Source organism: Labrus bergylta, chromosome 3 (genome assembly GCF_963930695.1).
Source record: "Labrus bergylta chromosome 3, fLabBer1.1, whole genome shotgun sequence".
In the NCBI taxonomy this organism is placed as follows: domain Eukaryota; kingdom Metazoa; phylum Chordata; class Actinopteri; order Labriformes; family Labridae; genus Labrus; species Labrus bergylta.
In genome coordinates, this window is record NC_089197.1 from 25,449,716 (window position 1) to 25,462,455 (window position 12,740).

At 39.5% G+C, this 12,740-nt stretch overlaps 1 protein-coding gene across 4 annotated transcripts in view; it reads right to left on the reverse strand.

Annotated features, from left to right (window-relative positions):
• Positions 1 to 945: 945 nt before the first annotated feature.
• Positions 946 to 12,740, reverse strand: part of insyn1 (inhibitory synaptic factor 1) — a 49,314-nt gene continuing 37,519 nt past the window's right edge. For all 4 annotated transcript variants that reach the window (XM_029280928.2, XM_029280911.2, XM_065953026.1 and 1 more), the window contains one exon: positions 946 to 1,882. In XM_029280928.2, coding sequence (XP_029136761.1) covers positions 1,073 to 1,882 — 810 coding nt within the window. In that variant the 3' untranslated portion in view covers positions 946 to 1,072. The remainder of the gene's footprint in view (positions 1,883 to 12,740) is intronic.

Sequence of the window (12,740 nt, forward strand, 5' to 3'; positions counted from 1 at the left end):
ACACATTTTTGAAATGTCAGTTCTTTGGGTCCACAATTCTAATTTTTGTTTCACTCAGTGTAAGTAAATAGGTCTGACTGTGAGTTTTTGTTCAGATTCCAGGAGAGTGGCATGCATGCTCAGCAGAGAGACCTCTCACTGCAACCTCCCTCTAACATATTGATCAGGAAAGGCTATTGGCGTTAGCCTGTGAATCAAATGCCGCTATACTGAGTTCAATTCCCCACTGAGCAACTGAATAGAGAGACAAAACCTTCTGTACTGTTTTTGTGGACTTGTGTTCTGCCCTGATCCTATGTCTAATGACATCACAGCCAGGCAGGGAAATTTTGTGGGCTGCAAATTCTTCATCCCTTTATGTATGTGTTTTTCTTGCTGCCACTCTTTTTTTTTGTGTCTGCAGCAGACCAAGAAGATTGTACACTGAGACGGTTTATAAAAATCAAGGGCAGGTAACTAATGTTGTTTCCTGGCTCTTCACTCAAAGTTGTTTTTTGACATCAAAGAGAGGAAGAGGCTTGACATGTGCATCTAAATACATTACCCAGCTGAAAGCAACAATCCCCTTGACATTTGAAATAACTGGAACATGAAAAAAGACAATGTATACAGATTCAGAGTACAGATGTGCAGTGTTTTGTATCCACATTATAATAAGAACAAGCGTTTACTTTAGTTGTGAATTAAACTACTATACCAGGAGCAGAAAGGGCCTCACTTCTCAAATGTAACACTACAAATGTTGCAGTAAAAATGTTTCTTTTAAAATCTCTTTTCTTTGTTTCAAGTTAACACACCTATGGGGGGCCCATTTAGTGTTGTCGTTTTTTTACATTAGAACAGGCACTAACCTTTTGGTCCGCCACTAACTTTCATCTTAATGATCTGCTTCATTTCATTTCATTGTGTTTTCCCTGAGCCTCAGAAAAACTGTAGATAGTCGAGTGATTTCCCATATATCATTTATTTATTTAGTAATTAATTTATTTGTGTATTAATCTATGAGCTATGTATTTAATATTAAATAATGCACAGTCCTCTTCATGATATCTATGATAAACTTAGGGCTTTCTCAGTGGTCCTTTGTTTTCTGTTTGGTTGGAATATAGGGCAGTACAGTTTGGGTGCTCTTGTCAGAGACAGTTTGCGTGCTGCTGTTTCGTAACAGTTTTTTGCGGCAGCTGGGGTTTAAGAGTCCTTTCCTTGGAAGTGTGTGAGCTCCTGTCGTCCCCTTTGCTGGCAAGGAGACATAGGAAGGGTCCAGACAGTTATGGAGGAGTGAGTGCTCAGAGGAAGAACGTTTGGGGGCAACTGAGCTTGACAGGGGACTGGGTTCACTATCGCTGTCTGGCGTAGCACAGCCACCCTTGTCCTCCTGTAATTCCTCTTGCTCCTCCTCCTCTTCGTCATCATCACAGCACAATGCATGGTACAGAATTTTGTCACTGAAGCGGACTCTTTCTCTTGTGCCAGAGGTTCTGGAAGTCTTGTGGCTGTGCGTTGAGCTGCTAGCCTCCTCGCTGGATGAATCTGGAGTTATAATTCTTGGCCCATTGGGAATAGGCAGCCCACCATTCATCTGGGAGTAGACTGAGGCAGTGGTGGGGGGCGGGGTGGGGGTCTGCGTCTGGGTGGGGATGGTCCCGCGTCCCAGATCTTCTGGTTGCTCACCAGGTCTGCGAGCGGCGGCTCCAGCAGCCTCCAGATAGCTGCAGAACTCCCAGCTGTCTGACAAAACATCTGCATTAAGGAAGTCCAGTCTGAAGGCTTCTCCCAAACCCCGCTCACTGCTTGACGTGCTGCTGGCTGTGGCCACGGTCCAGTCATCCTGCTCCAGGTCAAAGTCAAAGTCGGACGTTAGTTTATCAATCTGACCCACCACCTGAAATAGAGAAGGGAGAGAACAAGAATAAAAATACTGATTAGATATGTTTGGAAATAGATTTTTAGACCAGAAATGGAACAGACAGATTTCATTAAAATACAGATTTTTTTCATGACTTTTAGCCTCAAAAGTGGCAGTGCTCCATGCACAAAATAGTGATCTGTGTGTCATACAGTTGACTCCTATTGCCCGGACTGAAACGTCTGATCCAACATCAGATAAATAACCATATAAATTTGAACTAACATACAGTACATGTTCCCCAAAGGAAAAATTCGACAGACTTTGGTGATCTCCAAAAAAAGGACTCTTGTAATAGTTTTTGTTATCGCTATCCTAAAAGTGTCCTCCTTGGGTCTATAATAACTTTTTAGACTTTAACGTGCTTTGTGTAAATCAACTATTTGAGGATGTTGGCACGGCAACCTAATTTAGAACATTGTACCTATAAAAGATCAGCATGGTATTGTCATTGAATATTCCTTGAAGCTGCATGGATTTGCAACAACATTGTAGTATTTCTACATTATTCTCTTTTTCTCCTTTTTTGTTTTGTTTTTCTGTGCAGATCTTGTGCTGTATGGCTTATGTGAAACATATGTTGGTGGTTTTCATTGGTATGTGCTTCTTCGTTTTGCTGTGGATTGTTGTTTGTTTCTATTGTTCTTATTAATTGATTCTTCTATGGAGGCAGCTTTGTGTATGCAGCACATGACACATATGTTGTGTCATATTGTGCAGTATCGTATTGTATTGTATTTTATTGAACGTACAAGTGTATAGAGTAATTGTTTTATTTATATGCTATTAACATCAGTGTTTGGCACTGTGAACATTGAATGCAGGTAAAGACTGCCCAGCTGAATCTGAAACCATCCGAAGTGGTTTTAGCTTTTGTTTTCATTAATACACTTGACACAGCCAGTACACTTTTAGTTTGATTTAAACATGATGACATCAACAAGCAAACAGAAGCTTGTTGCACTGTCTCTGCATTACTTGGAGGTTGGATTTTTAGGCCTTTAGGAGATGTTTTTTTTTTTTTTTTTTTTTTTTTTAATGATGTCTGATGTTTTTTTTATGTCATGCAGGTGTCTCAATACACAGTCTATTCACTACTCTCACACTATTTCTGCGATCAACAGGACACCAATTGAAGAAATGTTGTATTGTGCAAAGACTGTGGAAAGAAGATTCCAAGCTGTTCAAAATTGGAGTGAAACTCTTCTGGCTTTAAAATTCCTATTCAGTCGACATGAATGGTTTGGGTGAGTAACACTAAAGCTTTGCATAACTTTTGGTCGCTTGTAAGAACACTTCAGAGAGGGCTCTTTATAAAAAATATGGTGTTCATTATTCATCTTTTGGACCTTAAAAAGCAATACAAATTTCAATGAATACTGATCTTCCTCATCACAAATTAACATTCTCAAATTAGCTGGGAAAAGTCTGTTAAAAAAGTATCCCAAAATGTTCATTGTTTTACTCACTTTTGAATAAATCTTTGTGTCAGTGTACCCTTTACTGAATTAGATGAAATTTCCAGATGGTTTACATCCCACTGATATAGCCCCCACAGGAAGGTGAAACAGGAGCTAAGATTTATTCACAGCTGCCAATAGATCTGTATCTGCCTATCTTATCTCTGTATCTTATGGCTTTACGCTGCACTACTTTTCATCCAGGAATCCGAAATTGTTTGTTCAGGGTTTAAAAAAAAAAAAGTTTTTATTTCTGCCAAAGCCTGCTGTGGACAGGTGTTGTAAATTAGTTTTATGTTACATTAAGACAAAAGTAAATAGCCACTGGAATATGTTGCATTGAAGACTTGTCCAGACTTATCAAAGAGGCCTCTTCATCTCTAAGAAAGAGGAGCTGAAGAAGACTCTCAGATGAGCGGTGAAAGTGATACACCCTCAGTCCAATGGCTGATTCAGTTTTCCTTGATGATGTTCTCTAGCCTTCTAGATGAATGAGATGAGCCTACACAGACATATATCTTTATGGCACTAACATTTCACACATTTGTTTTGATGCTGTTACAAGGGAGGATATTTAAATTCGATTGCTATTATACGGTCCATGTCCAACAAAACAAGCTCACCTACTGCATGGGAATGTATTGCATAAAAGCATTTCATCCATTGATACTTCAAAATTAACCCCAATCACCCTGTCATCAGCAGGCACAGCATTGAGTGTGTGATGAATAGAAAGCACTTCAGCTGAAATCACACTAGTTTGCTGGCAACACCTAGCATCCAAGCCCTCTGTACTTGACATTTCTGCACCTTCAATCAGCATGTTCTGCACTGAACAACAATCTATTGTAAAATGAAAACACTCAGCATCCGTCAGCCTGTAAATGATACTTTCCCCTAAAGCCATGCAGCAATTATGCCTCGTGTTAGAACCTGAAAAGTTTTTTATTACGCATAAGTGAGGTTGCAACGGAATTGCAGCTGAATAGCAGGGAAAGTGTACTTTTACCCTGAGATCTGTGAAACATGGTCCTTCTTTCTGCCTCTATAATTATTTTACGTGTCAAACTTTCTGCCTTTTATGCCTACAAATGAGTACGGTTTATCAGCAGCACAAATCCCCAGTCATTGTTGGTTCTTCTTTAAGACAAATTGCATGTCCCCAACTGTAAAAGCAGTCATACTGATAACAAATCTGAAAGAGTAATGGGCTGCTCATGTGCTAACCAAAAAGCTCAGGTTATCTACACTGCAAACATGGCAACAGACTTCTATGAGCCTGATGATCTTGTGCAAATATCTTTTGATAATATTTTCATTTGCACATAAATTTGCTCTCTTAATCCTGGATTTAAACATAAGAACACTGACGTATATTAACAAATAGAAGATAAAGAGTTAGAAGGCTGTTTCCCCTCACTACTGGGTTTAATATAGCTGCTGAATCTTTTCCCAGAAATGTTAAATGCCTTTAAGTCACCCTACCTGTCTGCATATGTCTGCATGCATGGCTGTGGCTCATCTGTCAATGAGCTTCTCTGCAGATCTGCCAGTTGTGGCATCGTATACTACGTGAGTACCTGGACCATGCTTCTCTACTGGCAGACTGCCTGGAGGGAATTGGACTGTATGAATCCTCATAGCCGTGAATTACTCGACCTGTTTGCTGTGTGATTTGCCATCTTTCTACTCATGGACTTATTAGTGTAGGACATTTTTGTAATCTGGGGCAGGCGGACTAGCTTTGTTTACCTGATTACATAACCAAATAAAGCAGCTTAATTTATTCAATTACTTAAAAAAAGCATTAATCAGTACTATTGTAAGGGCTGGCTGAAATACATTAGACAATCAGCTGGTTGTATATGTAATAATGTCATTATTTTGTATCCAAAGCTGTTTAAGCACCACACATAAGAATGTGTAGGTACAGCAATAAGGATTTTTAAGATTGAAGTTCCTTGTGTTAGAACCTCTAAATGATGCTGTTACTCTGCAGCAGATCATGACCCTGCATATTTTCCATCGTAAAATTCATTACCATGTGTTATCGGTAAGCCTCGCGCGCCTCCACTGTCGGTTAGCCTGACCCCTGCCTGCGGTATGTAGGCTAATTTAGCTCGATAAGTACCTCAGCTCGAAGGGTTCTGCTGAATCTTGCTAGGTCATGATGCGGCACGAGCTCTATGTAGCAACAATGAACAGTAGTCCTTGCTTTTTCTTCTTGTTAGGGGATGTGTGATGAAGGAGTGAATTGGAGAAGCAGATTGCATTAGCACAAAAGATGAATGAACCTATCGGGAAAAGTGTCCTGAGTTTTTGACACAAGCACACTGACTGGCCTGATTCAAATCTCCAACTTGAGGCCTAAGCACTAAACCCTCCTGAACTTAAATGGTGTCAGGTCTGAGTGTGTAAATATGGAAGTGTTTGAGATGGTATAAAAATTTAATTATTAGCAGATTAAAGGCCAACCTCCGGAATGTATTTGTTGGCCGATGTCTTTAATTACAGTGTTCGTATATTTCAACATACTTGTGTTTTCCCATCATGTCAGTGCTTGCTTTGATTAAATTTAGTAGTGTATTTCCCCCACAATGTCTGTGAGTGTGGAGTTTTGGATTTAGCCGCTGACACACAACCTTAATGGTTTGTTTCAGACACAGCATCAGGCATGAATTTTCAAAGGCAAAGTTCATGATGATGATGATGTTTGTTTCTAGGATTTGTAATATCTTAGCTTCACAGATATGAATTTAGACAGTGTCTTGCCCACCAGAAGTGGAGTTAGTCACTGTGGAGGAGATCGATGAAGAAAAGATGGTTGACTGATGAATGACTGATGATGTTTTACCTGGGTGAAAGAGAAACTCTGAACCCAGACAACCCTCGGTTCTGCTGGCCAAAGTAACATGAAACCGTGTTAGTTTACCAAGGTGAATCCAGCCTCTTTGATGGGAGGCATGAAGTTGGTGGCAATACACACCAGAATAATCAATTCTTTACCCCTACTGTCCCCACTAATCGCATCTACTTTTAACATTAAAGTGTCAAAAATATGTTTCATTTTTTTACTTTATAAAATAAATGTTTTGGTAAAGACAAAAAGGTCCCAAAAACACCTGTATTTATTTTGTTGATAAGTAAAGCCCTGACCCCAGCTACACCTATGGAAAACCCTGCATCCCATACAATAACCAACTCATGTTCAATGTATGGACACCATATGGTCACATACTTGTGAGTCTAATAAGCCAGAAGAATTGTGTGTGGGCAGAAATTACATAGTGACAACCTCCTAAAAGTTATGATAGCCTTATAAAAGCTTGATATGCAAGCCGTTTAGTTCAGTACTTTTATTCTAAACTAAACTAAATACAGCTAAATATTTTTGATTACTCCTTTGTTTGTATCCTTGAAATGTGATGTTTTTAAGATTTAGGTTGTGGATCTCTCTTGGACTTTATGATGCTCCCACTTCACAAAGTTTATGATGCAGTGACAGAATATACTTGTGACTGAAAAGACTTCATTTGCAACACAGTCAAGCAGTAATGTATATTTAGGACGTTAGTGCCAGGGATTTGAGTTCATTTTTTTGTCTTTAAATGGTGTCTCGTGAAAGCTACTAAGAACTCTGATGATGCATAAAACAATATCTATGATTCTGTGTATGAAAGATTAGCACACAAATCATAGCAATAACCGTGTACAGCTTTCTATTTTCAACGCAGTATTACCTAGCCAGCCCTACATACACACATCTTGTCTGTACAGTCCACACAGAGCTTGAAGAGGTATTGTAAGAAAAATGTATCAGTCACTGCACACAATCAGCCGGCAGCAACAAGTCAACTGTGGTCATTACACCTGATCAACACAGGGTTGAGTCATTTCAGAGCTCTTAGAGGTGCTTTAAAGGAGAGGCAGCATCGGGCGGGGGTTTATTTCTGTATCTCAATACCTGTCTGAGATGATTGGGCTGGGTAATTGAGGGTCAGAGCAAAAGAGGGCACTTGGAGCCTTGTCTGTGACAGAAAGGTACAGTGATAGAGAAGATAGGCAAGGGTAATCTTAACACAGAGTGATGGTCAGTAATGTAAAAACTCTAGAAAGAGCTTCTCCTCTTGTTGAGTGCTGATTTGAAAAATAGATTCCGTACTGTCATTACAAGAGTCCTTCTCTCTTACGTTCAGCAGCACCAGGTATTATGATTTATTTATTATGAGAGAGTACTGGTTTCTTTTCCCCCAAGGGGGTGCCTGTCTTCTACTAAGCTAATTGAAAATCTACTGGAACGTTAATGTAGTGGTAGTAGTAGTTGTTCTGCTGCCGATGTTTAATGTGGAACTGGAATATAAAGGCGTACATCAAATCCCCAAATTTAAAAAAATGTGGCTGTTCTTTAACATCCTATGAAGTGGATTATATACAAACTATTCTTATCACTGTTGATGTTTAAACAGGTATTTAATTGGAACTAGTAATGTACATTCCAAGCAAAGTTACCATTCAAAGGTCACTGACAATCTTTTGAATGAAATTCGAATAGCAGCAACCCCCTCACTTTCTCGCTTCATATGCATACAGAGCCTCATTCACCTTCATTAACCTTTAAAAACACCAAATGATGAGTCTTTGATCCAGTACGGAGAGAAGGAGGAATGCACTTATGTGCACAAGTGGTACAGAGTAGTGGATGACTATTGACTAAAGTGGTGGAGGAAAAAAAACACACTAAATTATCTGCATAGTTATCACACAGATGCAAGCTATGAAACATCGGTATCCAAAATGCGCCGCAACCACAAATGGACAGAGGTTTACGTCTTAGTTTGTTAGCTTGATGCTAACCGAAAATGGAAATTGCCATTCACGGTATATGTTTAACTTTCATTCAACGATGTTAAGTTAAATAGATGTTTATTTTATAATTTACTTAACAGCATTAAGATAAGTAGATTGTTTAATTTATAAATTACTTGGCAATATTAAGTTAAGTAGATTGTTCCAGAAGCTAAGTGATCTCAATGTAATGCTACAGTAACCTGACACTAATGCGTTCTTCTTATTTTGTTATTTAACAGTGGTAAAAAAAAGTTGCATTTAGATGCACTATAGCCACCAACCTGGCAGCGGTACCACATTACCACCAATGTCAATGAAAAGCAAATAAAAAACACTTATGAAATAGGGCATTTGTAGCAAGTAAAAAAGTATATCAGGTGTGAGTTACCAAAATAAATGAGACATTACACTCTCACTGGGTTTATTTGAAATGCACACTGTATGGGTGAATTTTTCTGTGCATCGCTTCATCACACTGTGTTCAAGTGGCCTCTCTCCATCTGTTCCTGTGCCACCCAATCTTCCAGGAGTCATTTTGGTGGTAGACAGAGAGAACCTTGCTGTTCTTGTTGGTTAATTATGTAGCATCCACCATTTTAACATGGCTTTGCTTTTTTCATGGGAAAACTTAAATGTGTTCATTGGGCCATTCAAACATATTTTAGTGTTATTTCTTGCTCAACATCACCGTAGATTCCCAGCTTGCCCCTGTGCAGCACTTCCTGCGCTGGGAGCGGTTTATGCCAGTTAGGAAGTCGCAGCAATTATCCCAATAGCCTGGCATGCTGGCTTCTTAAGTACAACATTTGTAAATATTGTTTTAATGCTGTTTGCTCCTGCAGTTTCTCACTTCCTTCCAAGTCTTTACCCCATGCTCAATTGAATTCTCCTCCAGACGTGAGGAGGGTAAGCAACCAAGCCACTCACATTGTGGTGATATGGTTTATCTTATCCCCCAGAAGCTAATTTATCATCCTGACTTACTCTGGGAGAATACATTTACTGGATTCACTAGAAAAAATATCCAGTGACTCATAAACCTGTGAAATGTCTTCTAGAGATTGTATTCATTATTGGATAAAAACTACATTTTGGGGTTATTTGAATTTCTTGTTACATACTTAATATAACCACACTGAATGCAAACAACATGCATAATGCTGTGATATCAATTCAGCACTGAAAGCTACAAAGCTTGGACAACATTATAAAGAAAGCTCTTTGTTTTCTCCTCATGAGCACTACATGCGACATCTTTATTTTTAAAGTTGTTTGTTGGGCTTGTTTGCCTTTTGTTTGACAGGACAGCTGAAGAGAGACCGGAAATGTTGGTAAGGAGAGAGTGGGGGTTGACTTGCAGCAAAGGGCTGAAGTAGGATTCGACCCAAGTCTGCAGCGGATGAGGAGAGCAAAATAACCACTAGGCTATCTGCCCCCAGTGACCTCTTAAAATGTGGGACTTACTTATCAATATGTTTCCACAGCAGTGTCAGGAAACACTTATTCCTGTGCTCTTATTGCATTCCTCAATTACATGTCATGTGACTGTGATTGTACTGCTGTTGGCTCTGCGGAGGTCCAGTGGGTCTGTGGGTGGGAGACATTACAGACAAGCCATGGGGACCTGATTTAGGTCAGGCCATCTTGATTGGTGAGATGTATTGCATGGTGTTGGCACAGGGATGAAGTGTCCTTTGAAGTGTTAGCTGGAAGCATTTGGTGTAATTATCCTGTCATGAGAGGAGCTATAAGCCTGAGACTTCATTAGGCACATGCCCTGCGCTTTTTCATCTTTTCTGGGGGAAAAAAAAAAAAAAAAAAAACCACTCATCTTTATGGAGGCCTCAAAGTGCTAAACAACGCTGTGATGAGTATCAGGCCAATACCTCATGACAACCCACTAATCAAAAGCATCATTACAAAATTCACAGTATAATGGGCCTCATTTTTATCCCTTTGGGGCTTCAGAAGAGGTGGGCTTCTGCTGGCCTTGAGGCCTGGGAAATCAAGCCCTTCCTTAGCCAAATTTAGGTCATTAGACCGACGTATCCACCTGCTGTATGGCAAATCTGGAAGGTTTATAATGTTATGCTGGAGAGGTTATGGGTTGTACAATCAATGAGGGAGCAAGATGGGAACCCTAGTAACATGGAGGCACCAGATGCAGCACGAGTTAGTTCTGGCAGAGCACACAGATCATTTATTGAGGTTCTCCTTCATTGCTTCTGTCCATGTTGAGAGGCCCAGTGCCGGTAATGACCAGAAAAGATGTGACTATTTCCATTCTACGGGGCTCCATAGTCTGTCTGCTTTCCTGAGATAGCACACGGATTAGGCTTGAGTACTGTCAGGTCACGCTGGGCATATGTCGGGGGAAAAAAAGGTGTTTATGTGAGTGAAGCTGGGCCACACTGATTTAAAAAAAAAAAGATTCCTTTGAGTTTTCATTAAAAACATAGCGTCTCTCTGACAAAGATCTAATGTGATAGCAGGGGGTGCATAGCAGGGGGTCAGAGGGTGAAAAAAACATGTGTCTATTCATGTGTTGTGCGTATGTGTATGGTGGGTTGTCGAGTAAATGTAGTTGACCTGTAGTGGGGAAAAAAAGCGGAGAATCTCTCTGGCAGTGGAGACTACAGGAAGCAGCTCAGCCCAATCCAGCAGTAAATCCCTCACCCTGACACTTCACACTGCCAGTTTGTCTACAGGCCAAACCAGTAAGCCGATAAGCAGCAAGTCTACCCTGAGAAGAGTCAAATAAATAAATAAATACAGATAACAGTCACACAGCTACATGCATTTTCCATTTGGTCCTAATAATCACTTTCTGTTCTGTGGGAAATGTAAAAGGATTTTACAGTTGTTGAAGCACATTTGTTATAATTACAATGTGCCCCATAATTCTTACTATGGTAGTAAAAAGACACTCAAACCTGCTGTAAACATGTTGGTGTATAAAATATCACAACATAATATAAAGTGTTTGCTTAGCTGTCAATCCTGTTTATATCTGTGTGAAGTGAAGGCTGACAAAGGATATTCATGTCTGCTCACAAGCTGAGTTATTACATTTAAATAACATTCTGAATGTCTGTTCTTGTTTGGTTGTTTTGCATCGTTGTATTGTTGTTGAAACCCTGACCTCTAAAAGAAGTAGCAGCAGAAGTAGATGTTGTTTTAATTATTGTACAAATTAACTTCCAATTTACGGTTGAAGAGAGGTGTGTGGGAAGAGAACCACCAGAAAAAAAAGCAGAATTTTTTATATTCTTTTAGTCTCAATAGTTAAAGTCACTTTTTGTCATAAGGGAAACTTTTCTTTGCCATTTGTCTAGCAAATAAGAAACTAATAGTTCACATTTAATGCTTCATTAAGAGGTGTAATGGTGCAAATTTAAAATTTTGCCAAAGAGGAAACATAAGAAGTAGATGAAGAGTGTATGGGGGACAGAGGACTCAAGAAGGAAAGACCAATAGACAGCATAAAAAAGACTGACTGGCAGGAAACTAATCTTCTTCCTCCAAATTTATGTCCCATTTAAATTAGATTTTAGGATCTCATTGTTGGCTCTGTTCCACTTTTGTATCTATGAGGAACATGTTCATATCTTAGGAAATTATAGCCTCACATTATCACTCATATACAGTCACACAGCCATCAATGCCTTTATCATTAAGTGAGGAGGAAACTGAAAACCTTCCACTCAGCGAAATATTTTGCAGTGTTATCTCCCTTTAGCCAACACAGCTGAGAGCTGTATTTATGGTTGGGTGAGAATGACTCATGTTTACAGTTACCATGCAAAAGCTATCACCTGTTCTTTTTGTAATTAACAAAAACCCTCATTCCAAATTCTTGTTGTAGCTCCTTTCACTGTCTGTCTTCTTGGGTGTGGGACTGATAATATTGCCTAATGACAGTTTCCATGCAGCAGTACAACCTGTTACTTCACAATTCAAGGTTGTAAATGGATTTTCACATCCCCCAAACATCACACCAATAGCACACCAAGGTGCACAGAAATTAGCCCATAGGCTTGAAGTTTTTATTTGGGAAGAACATGTTTTCACTGTTTCACCTACAAGTTTGGTGTAATAGCTCTGTTTGTGCTGAAGAAAAAGCGATGTGAAATTACAGTCTGTTTGTGGAGGATTAGCTATGTGGATGTGTAAAGGCAGACAACTACAGCTGAGCTTAGTGTTAATCACTCAGGTATCATCCACAACTGCTGTCCAACTGGTTTTAAATGTTGTCATAACTGTCACCTATGTTAACAGGTCAGAGTTACTGTACTGTAAATGCTTCAGCGTATGAGTTTAAGATAAATAACAGAAGGATTGTCCTTATACTGTATGGTGTCTTTATGGCAGGAATTGTCAACTTCATTGTCAGCTTCAGACTGTTAACTGTCCGTTCTCTCTCTGCAACCCTTAACAATAACTATTCCCCACTGCTACCTACACTAGCTTAGAAGTGACTTTAGCTGCACCTCTCATAGCTGCTACAAACCCCCAATTAAACTGAA